This window comes from Mesoplodon densirostris, chromosome 1, assembly GCF_025265405.1.
Source record: "Mesoplodon densirostris isolate mMesDen1 chromosome 1, mMesDen1 primary haplotype, whole genome shotgun sequence".
Lineage (NCBI taxonomy): Eukaryota > Metazoa > Chordata > Mammalia > Artiodactyla > Ziphiidae > Mesoplodon > Mesoplodon densirostris.
Genome location: NC_082661.1, coordinates 110,824,722 through 110,848,843, shown reverse-complemented (window position 1 = coordinate 110,848,843; position 24,122 = coordinate 110,824,722). Strand labels below are relative to the sequence as shown.

At 45.5% G+C, this 24,122-nt stretch overlaps 1 protein-coding gene across 1 annotated transcript in view; it reads right to left on the bottom strand.

Annotated features, from left to right (window-relative positions):
- Positions 1 to 24,122, bottom strand: part of DISC1 (DISC1 scaffold protein) — a 295,665-nt gene that overhangs the window by 219,195 nt on the left and 52,348 nt on the right. The window contains 2 exon segments of the mRNA XM_060096696.1: positions 7,276 to 7,502; positions 16,107 to 16,236. Of these exon segments, the coding sequence (XP_059952679.1) occupies positions 7,276 to 7,502; positions 16,107 to 16,236 (357 nt within the window).

The following is a 24,122-nucleotide window of genomic DNA, read 5'->3' as shown; positions in this document are numbered from 1 at the left end:
GAATGGACTTGAGGACATGGGGAGGGGGAAGGGTAAGCTGGGACGAAGAAAGAGACTGGCATGGACATATATACACTACCAAATGTAAAACAGATAGCTATTGGGAAGCAGCCACATAGCACAGGGAGATCAGCTCGGTGCTTTGTGACCACCTAGAGGGGTGGGATAGGGAGGGTGGGAGGGAGAGGCAAGAGGGAGGGGATGTGAGGATATAAGTATACGTATAGCTGATTCACTTTGTTATAGAGCAGAAACTAACACACTATTGTAAGGCAATCATACTCCAATAAAGATGTTAAAAAATATATATTGCAAAAACCAATATATTGCCCAATATATCCTTACAGGGTTGTGAGCAAAAATGAGCATTTTGTAAACAATGTTGACATTTAAATTAATGTGTTATTATTATTACCAATCAAAATAAGAAAGACGACATGATAAATATAAGAGTTGTCCTGAACACTGAGGATGCCGTCTAATCAAGGAAGCCTTCCTGCAAGAAACGTCAGTCTCACGCTCCTTATATACTCCAAACTCACTGCATTGGCTCTCTGGGCAAAGATATGTCTGCCTCAGGAATTCCTGGGTAAAGCAATGTATCTGCTTTAAAAATAAAGAAAAGTCAGAATCTCCTCTAGCACTTTCAGCAGCACAAAGAGGTCCTTCTCCTCCAGATGAGCCCTCATGCTCTTGGTCTCATCAAGCCATTGTTCCTGACAAACCAACCAGGTGAAGAAGGACAAAGGCAGAGAAGGAAGAAAAGCAAAGACCAGCAGTAGAGACTGAAGAACATAATCACAGCAAGTGGAGAAGCAGCTTGGAGACCACGGGCGTTTCTTTGGAAGTCTCTAAATTGTCCCAGTTTGGCAGCATCCCCCGGGCGCATCACTGGGACACACACAGCTGTCCCCCTGCACACACCCACTGAGAATCTGCCTCGCTCCTCTCGGGTCCCGGAGTCTGTTTTCCGATTCAGGCCTTGCTGTTTCACTGTCTTTTCACTCTAATAAGATACGTATCTGAGGGGAAAGTCGGACTATTGATTTTTTTTCCAGTCAATTGTGAACTGCTGAATTTCATTATTTTAGATCTCACTTGAAAAGAGCCGTGACATCAGCCTGGCTGCTCATCGTGGGCTGAGGGCAGGTGTCATGGGGAGGCTGGAGCACCTCCAAGAGTCGGCCAGCCTCGCTGGGGGGGGGCCCTGAGCAGTTAAGCAATGGGGACCAGAGAGCAGGCCCGGCTCTCTACCACCACCCTTCCCCAGCTCAGATGCGCCCCCCGAGGTCTGGCCAGCCTGGCCGTAACCAGGGCTTCAGTTTGTTTTGCAGTTTGTGCCAACGGCTTGTAAAGAGATGTGACATGTTTCTTCCAAATGTACAACGAGAGACAATTCATCCATGAGCTGCCACAACACATTTCAGGCAAAGCATGAAAAATTCCAGGAGCTGAGGAATGAACTCAACCACAGACTAATACAAACCAGCCAAGCGTCTCTGAAGAATGTTGGAAAGTATCGTCCGCAGCCCTCACTCAGATCTGTTGTTGCTACTCTGATTGTTCCTACCTGGCTTTACGGTCAGCCAGGGTCACAGCTGGCCCTGTCCCCACTGATGTTCAAGGCACTCAGACCACCAAGAGGGGCAGAGCTGATGGCCCTCGAGGCAGGTGAGCTGCAAATCACGACCCTCCTCTACTTATAGGAATAAACAGATGGACACTCACACCCCGAATGCAGGCACGCCGTCCAGGAAAACCCCAGAAACAGTCACCTCCTTCCTCCCTGTGTCCCGATTCTTCCCCTCCCCTACCCCACACCCTAATCCCACTACAGAGAGGGGGAAGGATGGGTTTCCGTAGGGGAGGATCAGGCTCACTAGAGAAACCCGTCCTTCTAGACCTCTCCCATCAAAGGAAGACTTGCAGGAGGAAACAAGGAGTTGGTTCTAAAGCTGAGGGACTGGAATCCCAGGGATGAAGGAAAGTCCAACTAACGTACAACATACATCTTTTGAGTGGCTTCTGTCTTTCACACGTCCCTGCCCTGTAAGCTTCCATATTGCAGAGTTCCTGATACCCAGGTACTTAAGAAAGTTCTCCTCTTATTCACTGGAAGACAACCATTCTCTCTGGCTCTATCAAAAGGCAGCTCTCGGGCTTCCCTGGTGGCGCAGTGGTTGAGAGTCCGCCTGCCAATGCAGGGGACACGGGTTCGTGCCCCGGTCCGGGAAGTTCCCACATGCCGCGGAGCGGCTGGGCCCGTGAGCCATGGCCGCTGAGCCTGCACATCCGTAGCCTGTGCTCCACAATGGGAGAGGCCACAACAGTGAGAGGCCCGCGTACCACAAAAAAAAAAAATGGGGAGCTCTGATGTCTGGGAAGGCAGCTCTTTCATTCCGGCCTGCTAAGACATTTGATCTGAAACACAGATGTCAGAAAATTGAAACTGCTGCTTTGATTTCTATTAAAATATCCAAATAAAAAGCCGTCAGTTCTCTGGTCCCCAACAGGTGCCCTTCTACTTCCAGCCCTTCTTGAACAGCAGCGGCCCAAGGATTCCCCACAAGCTACAGTCTGAAAGGAAGGTGCCCACACAAGCAGTCTCCACCAGTGAGTCACTCACAAACGCCAAGTGCCCTCAGGAAGCTCCTTCTCAAGCGCAATGTGCAGCTTATCCAGGGAAAGCAGCATAGCCTCCCCGTTGAACCTGAACACTGTGGAATCAGCCAGAATCGGCTCCTCCCCAGACAGCACCATGAGTTTCTAGCTGGCCTCTGTGAAAAGTCTTCATGGATGATGAGAATGATAGGATGTCGAATGGTCTGTTTCTCCAGATTTCTGTAACCTCTCTTTATAAGACCAAGATGTTCCTGTTTCACAATTTGTCTGGATCTCTTCATCTGGCCTGAGAAGAAACTACAGTTGACCCTTGAACAACACAGGTCTGAACTGCAAGAATCCACTTATACGCAGATATTTTTCAGTAGTAAATACTACACAGTCAGTGGTTGCTTGAATTCTGGTATGCAAAGGAACCACGGATCCAGAGCGCCAGCTTTGAATTACACGGGGATTAATCCTCACATTATTCAGGGGTCCACTGTACTCTCACAACAAACAAAGATGGCTACTGATGCAGATAAGATGCATTCTTCTAGCTGGGGCACCTATGGGATATCATTCTAAAAGAACACCAATCCCTCATAGCAAAAACTGTGATACAATTAGTTAAGATACTAGGCCAAGCAATCTCTGATCTGTTGGCCAATAAAACCACATCGGCTTCTTTCAAATGCTCCATTTCTAGGAGTGAGTAGCACAGCCTGTCAGCTTGGCAAAAGCATACCTTCCTTCTTATGGAAAGCACACATAACAATGATGGTTTTCCCATTTGATATCTATGGCGGGGAACAGCATGATGCCTCCCTCTCCGGGTGGAAGAGAGGAAGCTGACCAGACAAAACCTGCACCTGGGAGGCGTCCCCTGCACCACCAAGTAAATAAAGGAGATGCCAAGGGTCAGCTCCTGCAGGGTCCCCCAGATGACGAGGATGCCTCAGGGTGGTCCCTCTCCAGCAACATGAAACCCCACTCAGTGCTGGCGGTGCTCTCACAGCGAGGGTCCTCAGCACAGGTGGAAGGTCACACTATGAGCTAGCCATTGAATTGCCCGTGTTGCTTTTTGTTTTCAATCACTCTGGAATTTTCCCTCCCACCCTTTCCACGCAACTGTTATAGTCCTTCTTTTCCTAAGACTCCTTCCTACACTTGAGCCCTCGTGGGTTCAGGTCACTGAGATGCCCAGGTGTCCCTGCAGGCAGATCAGCACAAAAAGTGAGAGCCTGGGGCTTCCCTGGTGGCACAGTGGTTGAGAGTCCGCCTGCCGATGCAGGGGACGCGGGTTCGTGCCCCGGTCCGGGAGGATCCCACATGCTGCAGAGCGGCTGGGCCCGTGAGCCATGGCCGCTGAGCCTGCGCGTCCGGAGCCTGTGCTCCGCAACGGGAGAGGCCACAGCAGTCAGAGGCCCGCGTACCGCAAAAAAAAAAAAAAAAAAGTGAGAGCCTGCTCCTGACCTGAACTCTGTAACCTCCGTGGGCACAGGTGGATTCGGGGATGATGGGTCCTCCCCGAGGAGTGTTCAACAGCCATTCTTACATCGGATTTCCCTAAGAGCGTCATAGAATCAGATTGCCACAAAGCTTGAAAGGTCTTTCAAGAGCCTGTTCAGTTGATTAGAGCACTGGATGACTTGGCAAAAGTCACACCTTTATTTCGTCTGCATCTCATCCTGATGAAAAGGCAGGCTGGAGCACATGGGCAGAATAACAGACTAGAAATGGTAAGATCTGACTTCAGGGGCCCAGCTCCATCAGCTGCCACACTCTGGAGCTCTTTGTTTTAGACTAAGAGATCTCTAAGCGGACACTATCTAAGTTAGGTCTCTTACTAGCTGCATCCCCAGGAGATTTTCTGAGTTCTTATTTCCTCAACTGTTAAATGAGAATAACAAGAAGAGCCTGCCCACCACGCTGGGCTGCTCTGCATGCCATGAATTAGCAAGTGAGAAAGCAGGCACCCTGCCACCTGTGTGTCTCTGTATGGGGACAGGGCACACCTGCAGGGACACTGCCCGGGAGTTCAGCTCAAAACACAGAGGCTTGGGCTTCCCTGGTGGCACAGTGGTTGAGAGCCCGCCTGCCGATGCAGGGGACATGGGTTCGTGCCCCAGTCCGGGAAGATCCCACATGCCGTGGAGCGGCTGAGCCCGTGAGCCATGGTCGCTGAGCCTGCGTGCCTAGAGCATGTGGTCCGCAACGGGAGAGGCCACAACAGTGAGAGGCCCACACACACCGCAAAAAAAAAAAAAAACACAGAGGCTTTGTGAAATACTGCAGTGGGCTCTAAGCTCAGCACGTCCTCCTTCTTCCCCTCAAAGTGCTTGTGAGAGAGATGACAGGAGTGAGACAAACCTCTGCACTGTTCAAAGCAAAAGGAGAAATAAGTAGGACACATCTGGATGGCAGGACCAAAAAAGGCTCACTTTAAGCTTCATGTATAAATGTGTGCTTTTATAAACATAAAAATAAATGTACATGTATATTTCATCTTATATATTACACATATTCCATATATGCATCTGTCTAATATAATGCATACATCACATGTATAATTACATATGATACATAATGTGTATTATCGTGTGTGTGCATGTGTGTATGTGTGTGCATTTGTATATGTGTGTATGTGTGCATGTGTGTATGCGTGCGCATCTGTATGTGTGCATGTGTGTATGCATGTGCATGTGTGTGCATGTGTGTATGTGCATGTGTGTATATGTGTGCGACTGTGTGTGTAGCATGACTTCCATAGGAGAGACAAGGGAAGCAGGAGTAGGAAAGATCCCTAGAGGCCAAGGCTATACCGTAAGGACACAGGCGAAAGTGAAGGAGAAAGAGCACAGGCAGACTTGATGGTGCGTTTCTTTTGGCTGAAATCTGGCAACAACACACATCTCTTCCCCCTCCCCATGGGCATGAGCCCGGGGTTAGAGTTCTGCAGGGAAATATCAGGGCTGGGAGGGGAGGGGAGGACACCATGAGCAGCTCCCTGGACAAGCATCCAGCTTCGATGGGCTGGATCGGGTGTGGTACACGTGTGAGAGGGGACAGTTACTCGCTGAATAGTCTAAAACACATTTGGAAGGCAGTTAGAAGGCTTCAGAAGACTGAAATCCCCGTGATAAAAACGACAGGCAGTAAGCATGGTAAAGCACTTGCTGCCACCCAGGCACCGTTATACGAGCTTTATATGTATTAACTCAGTGCATCCTCATAACAGCCCATCCCTCCCCTAATAATAAGTGGTTCCAGCTAATAAGCGGTTGAGTGAGGTAATCAGATGGTAGAGTCCATATTCTCAACCGCTACAGGGGGTGACGTTTTCTTAAGTATTTTCTGCAGTGTAATAACCAGGCAGAACTTTCATCCCCCTTCCTGCCCTACACCCGCCGCACCTGCAGGCCTCACCACACCTGCGTGTTCATCCAGGCACGGCTCACTTTCTGTCTAACATGAGTAAGGGTGGGTTCTGTCTTTCGCCATATAAGGTTATGACCTCCCCAAAGGCAAGAGGTCCATGTGTATCTCTTGGGTCTCCCACAACGCAGAACACAAGGAAGGTTTTCCCTCTATAGCAAGTGGATAAGAAACTAGGCTATGGGAGGGAGGGAGACGCAAGAGGGAAGAGATATGGGAACATATGTATATGTATAACTGATTCACTTTGTTATAAAGCAGAAACTAACACCACTGTAAAGCAATTATACTCCAATAAAGATATTAAAAAAAAGAAATTAGAAAGTAAAAACTAGGGCCTCCCTGGTGGCGCAAGTGGTTGAGAGTCCGCCTGCCGAAGCAGGGGATACGGGTTCGTGCCCCGGTCTGGGAGGATCCCATATGCCGCGGAGCGGCTGGGCCCGTGAGCCATGGCCGCTGAGCCTGCGCGTCTGGAGCCTGCGCGTCCGGAGCCTGTGCTCCGCAACGGGGGAGGCCGCAACAGTGAGAGGCCCGCATACCGCAAAAAAAAAAAAAAAAAAAAAAAGAAAGAAAGTAAAAACTAAAACTAAAAAAAAAAGAGAGAGAGACTAGGCTTTGACGTAATGAACAGGAATTTAAGTATCAGTTTTGCTCTTATTAATTGAGACTTCGGGCAGATTATTTGACCTTCTTAAACTCTCTTGTCCTCCTCTGTGAAATGGGTATAATAATAGAAGCAACGCATAGAGTAAAGCTTAGCACAGTGCCTGGCACATAGTAAGACTCAGTAAATGTTAGTGCCATGAATAATAACTCATTCTTCCAGGCCATTGATTGGGTCTCCTCTCTCACAGCTCACCAGCCTCTCCTGTCTCCAGCTGATCATCCTCAGCAAAGGTTGGCATCCAAATCTCCAACCAATTGAGCTCCAGTGGATCTCAAAAGGGAAGGAAGGCACCCCTGGGGCATTTGGAAATGAGAAAGGTCCATATCAGAATGGAGAGGAATAGTGGTATTTAGTGGGTTGGGTAGCCAGGGTGTAAAATATCCTGCGATGTGCAGGACTGCCCCACACCATGAAGAATTTTGCCACTCAAAATGTCAATAATGCTTCCCTTGAAAAAACAAAGAACTGCTTGGAAAATAATTTATATATGCAGGACAGCAGACAAAATCAACCCCATAAACAGATCAATGAGATGAGCGATCCAAAATCAGTTAGGAAATCACCAGTACCTCCTGATGGTTTCAGGTGGCTCTGCACAGACGGGAATCTGCTCAGCCAAGGCCAGGGTGTCCTGCAAGGTCTTGCTGACCTCCTGCAACTCGCCCAGGGACAGCCCTCCCATGAGGTCGCAGCCCTGCCACGGGAGGACCCACTCCTGCTCTTCTATTTCCCTTCTCAGCTGTTGATCTTTTGCGTCCAGCACAGACATCCTGGCTTGGAGGGCTTCGATTTCTTTCTGTAGAGAATAGAGAGAGCAGATTTTGTAAATTCCCCCTGCTCGTGGCAGACTGCGCTGCTGAGAATGAGTCCTTTCCATGAGAGTCCGCCATATGCATGAGAGCCGTGAAGTTGCCCTTCTGAAGCAGGCAGATTTTTGGAGGTTTGCTGAACTGGAAAAATCATGCCAGCTTTGTATTTCTGATAAGTTGGCATAAGGAGAAACATTCCCTCCCAAGCATGAAATAACTCCGGGTGGCGAGCCAAGAATTTGACTTGGAAGAAGCCAGCAAATATATAAACGACTTACTTCATTTCAGGTGACAGAACTAGAACACAGGGCAACAAACTTCATGGACTAGAGACACCAGTAAGCAGGTAACACGACCCAAGACCAGAAAAGCAAACGAGGCTTGGCTGGTCTGTCCCCAAACATGCAAATTTACCATATAGAGAAAGATTAGAAATCATAGCCTCTTAAGTCTACAGGATTGCGAGAACAATGACATACCGCAGATAGCACTCTGCTGTCTAGGTTCATAGAAAGAGTAAATAAATTTAACTTCCACTAATACAACAAACCAAAATCCAAAGAATCGAGTATTGTCCAATCTTGAGGTCAATGGATAAAACAAGCAGCAGGTAATTGAATGCCCGCTTTGCATACAGTGTTATGGCAGCTAATCATCTCACTGACCATAGGATTCTGAATCTAAAACGAGACTCTTTTAATTAACATACTCCCAGGTTCCATGCACTGGTTTCCAGCTGATAAGAGCATAGCTCTAACCCTGGCTGTCCCCCCATCTCTCACCCACATCCTCTTAGCCTCAAGGTACAGATCACCCACAGCTCTACCCACGGACCCCTCTTCCAGTAGGGGAGGAAGGAGACACAGCAAGAGGTACTGAAGATCCACCCAAGACACCCTAAGAAAACAATAGTGTGTATACCACTGGTCCAAGATTATGGTATTACTGACACTGTCTCCCATTTCACCTCCCTACTTCCAACCTTTGAATTCCCATCTCCTATTCTTTTCTTTTCTGTTTGTTTGTTTTGGGTTTTTTTAACTGTGGTAAAATACAGGTAACATAAAATGTACCGTCTCAACCATTTCTAAGTGTAATTCAGTGGCATTAAGTATATTCATATTGTTGTACAACCATCACCACAATCCATCTCCAGAGCTCTTTGCATCCCACAAAACTGAAATCCTGTCCCCATTAAACACTGACCCCACCATTCCCCCTGCCTCCAAGCCTGGTGGTCATCATTCTGCTTTCTGTCTCTAGAATCTAACTCTTCTGGGGACCTCGTATACAATATTTGTCTTTTTGAGGCTGGCTCATTTCACTTAGTATAATGTCCTCAAGTTTCATCCATGCTGTAGCACCTTTCAGAATTTTCTTCCCTTTAAAGGCTGAATGATACTGCATTGTATGTATACACCACATTTTGTTTATCCATTCATCTGTCGATGGACCCTTGGGTTGCTTCCACCTTTTGACTGTTGTGAATAATGCTGCTATGGAGAGGTCTTTGAGTCTCTGCTTTCAGTTCTTTTGGGGCTTATACCCAGAAGAGAAATTGCTGAATCACATGGTAATTTTACTTTTAATTTTTTAAAGAACCACCATCCTGTTTTCCAAAGTGGCCCTCCACCTTATTCTCACATAGATGTCAAAGTGACTCTTTAAATTGCGGTCAATTACATAACTTCACTGCTTAAAAACCCCCATGGCTCCCAATCCAGTCAGAGAAGAGCCCAAGACCTCACAAGGCCCTGCAAAGGCCCTCTCATCACTGACCTTCTCCTCTGCTGTTCTCCGCAACCCTGGCCTCCTGGCTACCCTTTGAATGCATGGGGCACACTCCCACTGCAGCCTTCGAGTGACTGTCCCCTCCATGGGGAATGTTCTTACTAGAGATTTCTGCAAGGCCCCTCCCCCTCTTCCATCAAGAGTTCGCTTCAATCTCCCTTCTCAGTGAGTAGACTCCCCTACCCCAACACTCTGCTCCATGCACTGTAGCTCTTACCACCCTACAACATAGAATTTAGGCTTTTATTACGTTTGTCATTTCTTGTCTATCGCCCCACTCCCACCCCCACTAGGACATAAACTCCACAGGAACCCTGAGCATTGCAAACAGTACCTGGCATGTCATAGGCACTCAAAAATTCCTGCTGAATAAATGAATATCCACCTTCCCCCAGAGTTCTGCCACGAATTCTCCCTCCAAACACTAAGCATGTTCTGTACACTCTGACGTCATCAGGAATTGGGGAGACCTTCAACTGGTGACTATTGTTCAGAACCAAAAACCAGACTTCACATTTTCAGCTACGTGAACCCTGCAGTGATGCCCACTGAATATGAAAGTGCCAGTTTTTCATCCACCAGAGGGCAGATAGTAGAAGCAAGAAGAACTACAGTCCTGCAGCCTATGTAATGAAAACCACATTTACAGAAAGATAGACAAAATGAAAAGGCAGAGGACTATGTACCAGATTTAGGAACAAGATAAAACCCCAGAAAAACAACTAAATGAAGTGGAAATAGAATTCTTCCAGAAAAAGAATTCAGAATAATGATAGTGAAGATGATCCAGGACCTCGGAAAAACAACGGAGGCAAAGATCAAGAAGATGCAGGAAATGTTTAAAAAAGACCTAGAAGAATGAAAGAACAAACACCCAGAAGAATTAAAGAACAAACAAACAGAGAGGAACAATACAATAACTGAAATGAAAAATACACTAGAAGAAATCAATAGCAGAATAACTGAGGCAGAAGAACGGATAAGTGACCTGGAAGACAGAATGATGGAATTCACTGCCACAGAACAGAATAAAGAAAAAAGAATGAAAAGAGATGAAGACAGCCTAAGAGACCTCTGGGACAACATTAAATGCACCAACATTCGCATTATAGGGGTCCCAGAAGGAGAAGAGAGAGAGAAAGGACCCAAGAAAATATTTTAAGAGATTATAGTCGAAAACTTCCCTAACATGGGAAAGGAAATAGCCACCCAAGTCCAGGAAGTGCAGAGAGTCCCAGGCAGGATAAATCCAAGGAGAAACACAGAAAGACACATAATAATCAAACTGACAAAAATTAAAGACAAAGAAAAGTTATTAAAAGCAACAAGGGAAAAAGGACAAATAACATACAAGGGAACTCCCATAAGGTTAACAGCTGATTTCTCAGCAGAAACTCTAGAAGCCAGAAGGGAGTGGCATGATATATTTAAAGTGATGAAAGGGAAGAACCTGCAACCAAGATTACTCTACCTGGCAAGGATCTCATTCACATTCGACAGAGAAATCAAAAGCTTTATAGACAAGCAAAAGCTAAGAGAATTCAGCACCACCAAACCAGCTCTACAGCAAATGATAAAGGAACTTCTCTAAGTGCGAAACACAAGAGAAGAAAAGAACCTACAAAAACAAACACAAAACAATTAAGAAAATGGTAATAGGAACATACATATTGATAATTACCTTAAATATGAATGGATTAAATGCTCCAGCCAAAAGACACAGGCTCGCTGAATGGATACAAAAACAAGACCCATATATATGCTGTCTACAAGAGACCCACTTCAGACCTAGGGACACATACAGACTGAAAGTGAGGGGATGGAAAAAGATATTCCATGCAAATGGAAATCAAAAGAAAGCTGGAATAGCAATACTCATATCAGATAAAATAGACTTTAAAATAAAGAATGTTACAAGAGACAAGGAAGGACACTACATAATGATCGAGGAATCAATCCAAGAAGAAGATATAACAATTATAAATATATATGCACCCAACACAGGGCACTTCAATACATAATGCAAATGCTAACAGCTATAAAAACAGGAAATCAACAGTAACACAATAATAGTGGGGGACTTTAACACCTCACTTACACCAATGGACAGATCATCCAGACAGAAAATGAATAAGGAAACACAAGCTTTAAGTGACACAATAGACCAGATAGATTTAATTGATATTTATAAGACATTCCATCTGAAAACAGCAGATTACACTTTCTTCTCAAGTGTACATGGAACATCCTCCAGGTTAGATCACATCTTGGGTCACAAATCAAGCCTTAGTAAATTTAAGAAAATTGAAATCATATCAAGCATCTTTTCCGACCACAACGCTATGAGATTAGTAACCAACTACAGGGGAAAAAAACTGTAAAAACACAAACACATGGAGGCTAAACAATACGTTACTAAATAACCAAGAGATCACTGAAGAAATCAAAAAATACCTAGAGGGCTTCCCTGGCGGCGCAGTGGTTGAGAGTCCACCTGCTGATGCAGGGGGCACGGGTTCCTGCCCTGGTCTGGGAAGATCCCACATGCCGCGGAGTGGCTGGGCCCATGAGCCATGGCCACTGAGCCTGCGCGTCCGGAGCCTGTGCTCTGCAACGGGAGAGGCCACAACAGTGAGAGGCCCATGTACCGCAAAAAAAAAAAAAAAAAAAAAAAAACCTAGAGACAAATGACAGGAATATGTAGATCCAAAACCTATGGGATGCAGCAAAAGCAGTAATACAATCCTATCTCAAGAAACAAGGAAAATCTCAAATAAGCAATCTAACCTTATACCTAAAGGAACTAGAGAAAAAAGAACAAACAAAACCCAAAGTTAGTAGAAGGAAAGAAATCATAAAGATCGGAGCAGAAATAAATGAAATAGAAACAAAGAAAACAATAGCAAAGATCAATAAAACTAAAAGCTGGCTCTTTGGGAAGATAAACAAGATTGATAAACCTTTAGCCAGACTCATCAAGAAAAAGAGGGAGAGGACTCAAATCAATAAAATTAGAAATGAAAAAGGAGAAGTTACAATGGACATCACAAAAATACAAAGCATCATAAGGGACTACTACAAGCAACTCTTTGCCAATAAAATGGACAACCTGGAAAAAATGGACAAATTCTTAGAAAGGTATAACCTGCCAAGACTGAACCAGGAAGAAATAGAAAATATGAACAGCCCAATCACAAGTAATGTAATTGAAACTGTGATTAAAAAGCTTCCAAAAAACATAGGCAGAACACTCTATGACATAAAACACAGCAAGATCCTTTTTGACCCACCTCCTAGAGAAATGGAAATAAAAACAAAAATAAACAACTGGGCCCTAATGAAACTTAAAAGCTTTTGCACAGCAAAGGAAACCATAAACAAGATGAAGACAACCCTCAGAATGGGAGAAAATATGTGCAAATGAAGCAACAGACAAAGGATTAATCTCCAAAATTTACAAGCAGCTCATGCAGCTCAATATCAAAAGAACAAACAACCCAACCCAAAAATGGGCAGGAGACCTAAATAGACATTTCTCCAAAGAAGATATACAGATTGCCAACAAACACATAAATGGATGCTCAACATCATTAATCATTAGAGAAATGCAAATCAAAACTACAATGAGGTATCACCTCACACCAGTCAGAATGGCCACCATCAAAAAATCTACCAACAATAAATGCTGGAGAGGGTGTGGAGAAAAGGGAACCCTCTTGCACTGTTGGTGAGAATGTAAATTGATACAGCCACTATGGAGAACAGTATGGAGGTTCCTTAAAAAACTAAAAATAGAACTACCATATGACCCAGCAATCCCACTACTGGGCATATACCCTGAGAAAACCATAACTCAAAAAGAGTCATGTACCACAATGTTCATTGCAGCTCTATTTACAATAGCCAGGACATGGAAGCAACCTAAGTGTCTATCGACAGATGAATGGATAAAGAAGCTGTGGCACATATATACAATGGAATATTACTCAGCCATAAAAAGAAACAAAATTGACTTATTTGTAGTGAGGTGGATAGACCTAGAGACTGTCATATAGACTGAAGTAAGTCAGAAAGAGAAAAACAAATACCGTATGCTAACACATATATATGGAATAAAAAGAAAATGGTTCTGAAGAACCTAGGGGCAGGACAGGAATAAATACGCAGACATAGAGAATGGAATTGAGGACTTGAGGGGGAAGGGTATGCTGGGATGAAGTAAGAGAGTGGCATGGACATATATACACTACCAAATGTAAAATAGATAGCTAGTGGGAAGCAGCTGCATAGCACAGGGAGATCAGCTAGGTGCTTTGTTACCATCTAGAGGGGTGGGATAGGGAGGGTGGGAGGGAGGTGCAAGAGGGAGGAGATATGGGGGTATATGTATCTGTATAGCTGATTCACTTTGTTATAGAGCAGAAACTAACACACCATTGTAAAGCAATTATACTCCAATAAAGATGTTTTAAAAAAAAAAATCTACCAACAAAGAAAAGCCCAGGACCAGATGGTTTCACAGGTGAATTCTATCAAACATTTAGAGAAGAGCTAACACCCATCCTTCTCAAACTCTTCCAAAAAACTGCAGAGGAAGGAACAGTCCCAAACTAATTCTACAAGGCCACCATCACCCTGATACCAAAGCCAGACAAAGATACTACAAAAAAAAGAAAATTAGAGACCAATATCACTGATGAATATAGATGCAAAAATCCTCAACAAAATACTAGCAAACAGAATCCAACAACACATTAAAAGGATCATACACCACGATTAAGTCGGATTTATCCCAGGGATTCAAGGATTCTTCAATATATGCAAATCAATCAATGTGATACACCATATTAACAAACTGAAGAAGAAAAACCATATATGATCATCTCAATAGATGCAGAAAAAGCTTTTGACAAAACTCAACACCCATTTATGATAAAAACTCTCCAGAAAGTGGGCATAGAGGGAACCTACCTCAACATAATAAAGGCCATATACGACAAACCCACAGCCAACATCGTTCTCAATGCTGAAAAACTGAAAGCATTTCCTCTAAGATCAAGAACAAAACAAGGATGTCCACCTTCACCATTATTCTTCAACATAGTTTTGGAAGTCCTAGCCATGGCAATCAGAGAAGAAAAAGAAATAAAAGGAATACAAATTGGAAAAGAAGTAAAACTCTCACTGTTTGCAGCTGACATGATACCATACATAGAGAATTCTAAAGATGCCACCAGAAAACTACTAGAGCTCATCAATGAATTTGGTAAAGTTGCAGGATACAAAATTAATACACAGAAATCTCTTGCATTCCTATACACTAACAATGAAAGATCAGAAAGAGAAATTAAGGAAACAATCCCATTCACCATTGTAACAAAAAGAATAAAATACCTAGGAATAAACCTACCTAAGGAGGTAAAAGACCTGTACACAGAAAACTATAAGACACTGATGAAAGAAATCAAAGATGACACAAACAGATGGAGAGATATACCATGTTCTTGGATTGGAAGAACCAATATTGTGAAAATGACTATACTACCCAAAGCAATCTACAGATTCAATGCAATCCCTATCAAACTATCAACAGCATTTTTTACAGAACTAGAACAAAAAATCTTAAAGTTTGTATGGAAACACAAGAGACCCTGAATAGCCAAAGCAATCTTGAGGGAAAAAAATGGAGCTGGAGGAATCAGACTCCCTGACTTCAGACTACACTACAAAGCTACAGTAATCAAAACAATATGGTACTGGCACAAAAACAGAAATATAGACCAATGGAACAGGATAGAAAGCCCAGAGATAAACCCACGCACCTATGGTCAACTAATCTATAACAAAGGGGGCAAGGATATACAATGGAGAAAAGACAGTCTCTTCAATTAAAAAAAAAGTGCCAGTTTATTGGAGAATATTTTCATATAGTGACAATGTTTGCTTCCCTTTGCCACCTTGCTATTGTATGGACTTGGATGGGCAAACTCAGATAATAAGAACACTCTGCATGAGGCTGGGGCAGCGGGAGGGCTTCCAGTAACATGTCTGAGCCCCATTAACTTGTCTAAGGTCATTCAGCTCTTTGGAGCCTAAGCCAGCTCTTGGACTCAGTGTTAAAGCCCTCTGCTCTTTCCAGAAGTCAATGCTCCCCATTCCTGCCTCAAGGCCTCCAGGCTCAGGCAGGTGTGGACAGAGTTTCAGGGCTCCTTGTCTCTGGGAGGCACTGTCGACCTCCAGAACTCCTGGTTGCCTCCTGGCTGGAACTCAGGGCTACATCAAGATTTCTAGCCCCTGATGATTCTCGGCCCACTTGCATCCACTGCTCTGGGCCAACCTGGAGCTCCCACGATGCCCCAGTCATTCCCAGTCCCGCCCACCTTGCCCAGTCCACACTTACAGCTCTGCCTCCTGACAAGTGCTACTCACAGTCCAACCTGACAGCAATTTCCATAAAGCATTGCCACAGCTCAGATTTTTTTTTCTGCCTTCTAAAAGAACCTTCTTCAGGGCAAAATGAGAAGAGGTGACAAACTGGCCTGGCAGACAAGGAAAGCACATTCAACAGGTAATGAGGAATAGCAAAAACAGGAACACACACCGCCAAGCTTTCAACCCCTCATTTATAACGAGACTCCCGACAGGCCCCCTAGTCACCACCCTCCACCTTGTGCTTCCAGGTGGACAGCCAACACTCTAATTGCTTCACTCAAGCAAAGCAAAGACCCACTTTGCTGCCTTTGGCTCAAATGGATAAGAAGAATGCTGTCTTATTTCTTGAAGAGTCTTCACCCGCTTACCTGTAACTGCTGCTTTTCTTGGAGAAGCCAGTCTCGCCTGGTGATGGACACAAGCAGGTTGTCCTGAGCAGTGGGTTCCAACATATTCGGCTCCGTTCTGAGCTGGGCTTCGGTATCGTCACTGCCATCTCTTAAAGCAAAACATACATGTTGGTACAGATGTGGATGGGCTGAAATCCTCACATCTACAAGAATGTTAACGGAAAGAAGGTCCACAAAGTGGCCCCCAGCAGCTCTCATCCTTAGGAGGGTCATAGGGATGAGGCCCCTAATGAAAGTTTTTGTTTTAATGACAATCTGTCGGGGCTTTGGCTGTTTCCCAGAGCCACCTTGCTTAATTGGACTGGGCACTGTCCAGCACCGTAGCTATGCGTGTGGCTATCTGCGTTGAAAGTGTAAAATACACACCAGATTTTAAAGACTTAGTATGAAATGAAGAGTGTAAAATAGCTCATTAATGATATTTACGGTCATTACCTGTTGGGATGACAATGTTTTTGATATACTGGGTTAATTAAGTATATTTTACAATTAATTTTACTTGTTTTTTCTTATTTTTTTAAAATGTGGCTACTAGAGCATTTAAAATCATGTATGTGGTTTGCATTATACATCATTGGACAGCTCTGCCCGGACCACCCAGAGCAAAATTCCAGGGCTGATCTTGGCTGTGGAGATGACAAAGAGGGTTGACTGGGCCTCCCTGGTGGCGCAGTGGTTGAGAGTCCGCCTGCCGATGCAGGGGATACGGGTTCGTGCCCCGGTCTGGGAGGATCCCATATGCCGCGGAGCGGCTGGGCCCGTGAGCCATGGCCGCTGAGCCTGCGCGTCCGGAGCCTGCGCTCCGCAACGGGAAAGGCCACAACAGTGAGAGGCCCGCATACCGAAAAAAAAAAAAAAAAAAGAGGGTTGACTGATGCTTGGGTCAGAGATTCTCAGAAAAGGTTTGCTAAAAGACTGTCAAAACCCATTAAAAATCTGTTTGGCTCTTTCTCCCATGCTCGCAAGAGTTGGCATATTTGGTTGAAGCAACGCTGGTGAAGATGTGGCCCAGGCTGCCACCTTATGCTGGTGAGTTGCCGTTGCAGGAGCCTTGCAGGTGTTTCTCATCAAAGGATGACAAATCAATTTATAAGCGGTTACAGCAGTAAACAAGACTTGTCCCCTGCACAGAGCAGAGGCGATGGATAAACCAAGGCCACGGACAAACGCTCCCCCCAGGGCTCAGACTTACTCACTACAGGAGTGGAAAGGTAGAAGCCATGCTCCCACTTCCTACATCTTAACATGGCCCTTACGTTAACAAGGGGGCCTACTGAGCACCACAGTGAAACAGCCCTAATAGTCTTGGAAACAATGATAGAAAATATGTCACCTCAGCTTTTCTAAGTTAGAAAACAGTGGCCACAGAAAAGGGAGGCTTGCTTGAATGTCTGGGCCAGATACAGATTCAGACTCAGTAATCTCAAAAGCTCCTTACTTAATATAACATACCATGCAATTTAGAAGCTTATTTTAAGACATGTTACTCTCTGTTTTGTGTGCGTAAAGGCAAATCACAAGAGTAGTAGTAGTAATAAAAAATTTTAACTGGTAATAACAAAATAATCCAGTATAATTGAGAATTTACTGTACGCCGGGTGTTAATCAGTGTTGCCAACGAAGAAACAGAGCATCAGGAAGATCTGAGCAACTTGCTCTGGTGTAACCAAGCAGGACCCTATGGGGCCTTCCCAGAGCAAGACTCCCCCTCCAGGTCCTCTGCCTGCCTTTTGTCTGTAGAAAAGCTTTAGTCAAAGAATAAATTTAACTGGAGAAAAGAAAATGCAGAAAGAAAGGAAACTTTCAAGCAAGACAAAATAATAATGGCTTAGCTATTAAACAAAGAAGTCAGAAACCTTTTGTTCCTCCTCAAGGGCTATAGATAACATTCTGAGCCATGTCCTTTGAGCTGTTCGGCAGATACTGAAACCCTCACCAGGTAGAAGAAGTTAACTGTATGCTGCTCACAAGCACACAGACCCCAGACTGGTTGGAACCAGAAGGTTGATGATGTTGACTCCCAGTTACCTCACCAACAACCAATCAGAAGAAGGTCCACGAGCTGATCACACACCCCACAACACTCCTCCCTCACCCCATCTTTATAAACTTTTCCCTAAAAACCATCAGGGAGTTTGGGCCTTTTGAGCACTAGCTGCCTGGACTCCTTGCTTGGCACCTGCAATAAACACTGCACTTTTCTTCACCCCAACCTGGTGTCAGTAGATTGGCTTTCCTGGGTGTGAGCAAGCAGACACAAGTTTGCCTCCATAACACTGAGTCACACAGAGAGCAATAAGCAGGGGTGAAGAGTCCATCAAAGGGCCATGAGGCTTGTTGCCACTCTCCAGCCCTTCCCTGGACACCATACACCAGTCAGGACTTCAGCAAGATTATAAACTCCTGTTTCTTCCTGACTTCTAGCCACATGCCACCCACACCTGCTGGCTAAGTCCCCTTGCCCATGATTCAACACAGTCAGCTGAGAGTGACAGCTTCAGGGAGGTAGACGACCACGGTTTGAGCCCTAACTCCACCTTTTTCTAGCCATGTGTCCTTGGACTTACCAAACCTCTCTGAACCTCACCTCCCTCATTTTTAAAATGAGGATGATGGTGATGCTGATGCCTTCCCTCTATGGCTCTATATGGCTAATTACGGGATCAAATGTATTCAACAAATGGCCACTGAGTGCCTACCCTGTGCAGGTCCCACCCTCACCCTGGGGCCATAAGCGGACTCTGTCCTAGGAGAGCTGGCCACTTGCCCCCCACCTCAACGTTGGCATCAGGAGACTGAACGCTTTGCTCACATCCACTGGACACACCGTCCTTTGTAATGAAGAGTAAAGATGAGATGTTTCTGAGGACCTTTCCATGTATCAGAAGGCGGGGGGGGGGGGGCGGTCCCTGGAAGGAAACCACCATCAGCTATTGTGGGAATGGAACCCACCTCCTCCCCTGGGCCCCCGAGTCTCAGCCTGTCCACCCAGCCTCTCGCTCTGGATGGCGAACCTCAGCCCATCTCATGCTGCTGTCCCCAGGGCCCAGCGCTGAGCAGGGCTTAGCAAATATTTACCGAGTGACTTCATGAGTCCATGGCCTAGAAAAATCCAGAAGCTGTTTATATTCAGCTTTCGATTGCATTAGATCATTTCTTCACACTAATTTATTTCCCAATTTGCTCTGCTTATGCAAATATTAAGAGTTTCCTGAATTTCCTAAATAGATACCATCTGGGTCGGGATGGGAGTTAGTGAAGGGAATCAACACAGAATTGAAAATGAGCTGCAGGGGAACTACAGGTGGGTAACTGGGAATTCTCCTTATTATCGTTAAACACATTCATTACTTAATCCATAAAAAAAGCCCCTGTGATTCACCGAAACTCCTGTGTCTCTCAGACTTTGACTCTGGGTAGAGAAAGCCATGCACAGATGGCTGAGTGGTGGCCCCAGGACAAAAGACAGCTCAGGAATGAAGCCGGGGACCGGTTACCATCTCAGCCCATCGGCCCTCAGAGCCACGCTCCCTCTGCCTCCTACAATACTGTTCCCTTTATTTTAATAAACCCCAATGTGTAATCCCAAATGTCAGTGCAAATTAGCTTTGCTATAAACTAATCAGTATGGAAAACGAGCAAATCCCTCAGGGGCAAGAATTAAAAGCACGTGGTTTGGAATGTTAGCACAGCACTCGGTGCCCACGGGGACTCGGGGTGTCTAGGACCACACTATCAGCCCCGGGTTTCATGCAGGCCCCCATCTGCCCAGTGCTGGAAAAATCCTGGCCTTTCTACTTTTGTCTTTTCCACCAATCACTTAAAGAAGGATAAAACCCATTTGTAAAATAAGATCCTACACCACTGAAAACAGTATAGATCCAAATTGCACAGGAGAGAGAATACTGCACACCAGGGATAACATGGACCACGTGACTACTGTGAGTACAGAGTTCAGTAATATTGAGAAAAGAATGAATCTCATCTGGGGGGAGGTGTTTCCTGAGAGTGTGCACCTGTGATGAACCCACCCGGTCACCTCCTCTGCAGCTGGCTCGCTGGGCCCGGGGCCCTCCGGGGTGCTGCCTTTGCTGGGAGGGCCGCCTTCAGGAACGTCTAGAGTGAGACAGGGCAGAGGGGAACCCAGACGTTCCACCGGCTGGGACATCCCGTGCCAGAACAGCTCTTGGCAATTGCTGTGGTTTATACAGTTGTACGTATAACACAGAGGGCCCCTTTCCAGACAGGAATGACGGACAGTCATCACGATGCCAGAAAAATTGCTATGTGGTGCCCCTGCTGGAATCGTAGAGTTTTAATTGAGGAAAGAACCAAAACGGATGCTTTCATTTTCACAGTGAGGAAAACCTCAGCTCAGATGACCACTTCCGGCAACAAGACTTGAGTAGGACCTTCTGAATACCTTTGCCAACTGCTGCTCCATATCGAGGACTATTCTATCAAATGTATGTCATCCGACGAATGTGTTTCCATCTCTCCCTCGGTGGGAAGTAGTTTGGGCCAGTTATGCAATCAATGAAGTGTGCGTTAAATCTGGAAATAGCTTTCTTAGCCAACAAACAATGTCATAAATGACTGAGGCCACTCTGATGGCACAACTGAACATAGTAAATTTGCCAGGGACAATGTAGGTAACTTTACAGTTCTTCCTTATATATCTGATTTGGGTCTAAAAGTAAGGAGAGTGGAGTAAAAGTCATACATCTTAGAAAAGTGGACATCATTGATTTCTACAATCTTATCCCACACAGAGAGATGACAGCCTTGCAGGAGGGGCACGTGGACATTTACTTGGGTTTATAATAACCATGCCCAATACAACAGGCTTCAGACAGACTTCAGCTGAACTTGAGCAAAGAGGATGACACAGGAGACCTTTATTTGGAAGTTTTATCTGTAAGCCACTGATTTTAAAACAAATTCCAATGAGTCTTCTGTGACTCCCTTCAACTGGTTTTTCTCCTCTTTTCCTTCCTCCCTTACTTCTCAAGGTGATGACAAGGGATCAGAGGTGGGCCTCCTGGGAGAGACACAGGCCGTGCTAGTCCCCATTTGGTTCTAGCTGTGATTAGGGGTTCAGAAACGTCTCCTGCCATGTTGGTAACAGTGATCATTTTTATGCCACCTCATTTTACATCTCTGGTAAAATGTGTCTGTAACAGTTATTTTCTTTTGCTGTGTATCTCCATTCCAGCCTGTGAACTTAGAGCCGATCATCGCTGAATTCTGTGGTGTGATGGTCCCGACACGACAATTAAATGGAAATAAAGAATCACATGTTTCAAAGGGAAGAGAGGAAGAGCTGGTAAGAGGAAAAATGACTCAGTCCAGAGCATCATGAGCTACACAACATTCATCTGTTCCAATCAGAAAGGAAGTAGGTGAGCAGGAAGTATCTGGACAGGCAAACTAGAGCCCTGCCTTGATAAGCCACATCGGAAAACCATCATATATCTTTGTTTTTAAACTCTGTTGTACTTTGTTTACTTGTGTTTTAAGTTATCTATTGGGAAAAGGTCTTTGATAAAGGACACTTTGCATACACACACACATGTGCACACACACAACTGAAGATGTAAATATGACCCATTTTCATGTACATGGTGGTGAAGGTCCAGTGGGAAAACACAGAGGACGTACAGTCAGAGAAAAGCAAAGTATTAATGAGAAAATTATCAGTCATATGTGCACAGTAGACCAAACCTCTCTCTTAGGAGAAAGGAAAAAATAACTTTCTTTGGACTGGGTGAAAGATACAGCAAAAGGAGATTCCCGATCATTGCTGTGCTAGGATGTTGAGGTGGAATTTTCCAGTTGCTCCAGAATCAGACGCAAACGCTGAAGGACACAGGCCTAAATGCCCTCCACCCCGAATCAGGAGCAGCGAGGGAAGTGTCCACCCAGGGCTGCACAAGCTGCAAACCACCAGCACCCTCACTCACCACCATGTTGACCATGCAGGAAATGGAGTCTTCATGAGAGATGCTTCCCTGCCCAAGCCCCCAGCCCCGCATGGGGGCAAACAGGGAGTAAACTCTCCTACCCAAACCAAATGAAGGAAAAGCAAGTCCACTAGAGCCCCTCTTCCAGCCAGGGGGTGTCCTGCAAGGAAGGCTGACATCTGGTTCTCCCATATGAATCTCTATCTGCGTCTGGTTCTCTTTGGAGCAAAATCTAAGACAAGGAGCTGAGTTCGGGCTGCTTTTTGGCGAAGTGATTCCCAAGAAACCAGAGTGGGTGGTAGGAAGGAGGAAAAGTCAATAAACCGTGTGCTATTGAGCTGATCACCACAAAGGCAACTGGGGCGCCAACCAACTGGGAAACGTCCTGGGAGAAAACGTGTGGAACACTCCTCGAAGCTGTCCCCCTGGATGTGGGGAGGTTGGAGCATTAATCTGCCCTCAGGGGCATCACTCACTCCCCTTCCTCACAAGAGGCAGGGAAAGCCCCGTGGCAGAGAAGACTATCGGGTGCAAAGCTGTCCGTGGGCACAAAAGCGTCCACAGCTGGAGAGGGAATCAGAGGGAGGCCAAGGGGTTGGGACACGGGGCATCAAGTCTCTGCGGCAATCCCCGCCCACACACCAACTTTGTGATGCACCACTGCCCGTCGAGCAGGGATGAAGGAACGGGAGAGCCACAGCAGGGCAGAGGGCCTGGAACCAGCCGACCCGCACACCCACCGTTCAGTGTGGCAAAGATTCGTGAGCTTCCTGTGAATCAAGTGAACATAACAAAAGGGATCCTCCCCACAAGGGCGCCCACTGGCCAAGGAGACCCAGGGAAAGAGGTTGGGTGATACGTGAAAAACGGTGGTTGCCCCCATGGGGTAGAGAGATTGTGTTCACGTCAGGGAGGTGCTGCAGTGGCCTCTGGGGACCCCGCACCCGAGTCCCACAAGGGAGGGGATGTATCAGCACGTACTCATGGGGGTATCAGCACCTCTGTTGGCCGGGGGGCAGCGATGGTCCACAAGGAGAGGATTACAAACACTGGACAGGGGAAGATTTGAATTGGATGTACGAATGATGCTTCAAACTGGATGAGCATCAGTAACTGAAAATGCCCCAGACATCTGTATTTTCTGCCCAAGATACCACAGAAATGGGGAAAATGTGTTCAACAGAGCACAGCAGACCAGAGAACAGACAAACCACGATGGCTTTGTACCCTGCTGAGTAGAAACACCCCCAGTGACCCAGTTATATTACAGAGCAGTGCAGTACCAAAGACAGAGAGAGACAGATACCAAACCATTTGAGTACCAGTAATCTGCTTTAGTGGAGCCCAGTTAACCCCTGAGGTGACAGCTAACACTCCCTGGGCTGCTGGAAGGACCTGGACAAATACAGTATGATTCAGGTTGACACACAGAGAATTAAACAGTGCTTTTTAGAAAGATGAATTAAACAGGGATTATTATGAACAAAATGACAGTGAAAATTACAAATGAAGTACCTGATTGTACTTGGGTGTTTACATTTCCTCAGATCTTATTCTAAACCAAATTTTCTTAACTTGAGAGCCAAAGGCCCCCTGGAGAGGGAATCAATAAGCTCAGAAGATCTGCATGCAAGTGTTTGTATGCAGTTGTCCATATGTTTGTACATACGTGGTTCTGTGATGGAAGAAATCTATAGCTTTCATTAGATCCTCTAGGAAACCCTTGATCCCAACAAAGCGAAGAGGTACTTATTTGTGTTGTTATTAATCAGTATTGAAAATGTGCCATGCCAATGCAACTTTTTTATTTCTACAGGAAAAGCACCATCATTGGAAAGCATTCTGTTTCTCCCTGGACTCAGAAAGCCCCTGGCCTGGGAGAAAACTTCCCATCCAGGCTCTGGCTGCCTGAGCTCGGGCCAGACACCCCGTCCCCCTAGTGGCCACTGTGAGAACTGCAGTCAAAGCCTCTGGTTCAGGGGAAACCTGCGAGTCCACATAATCCTGCTGA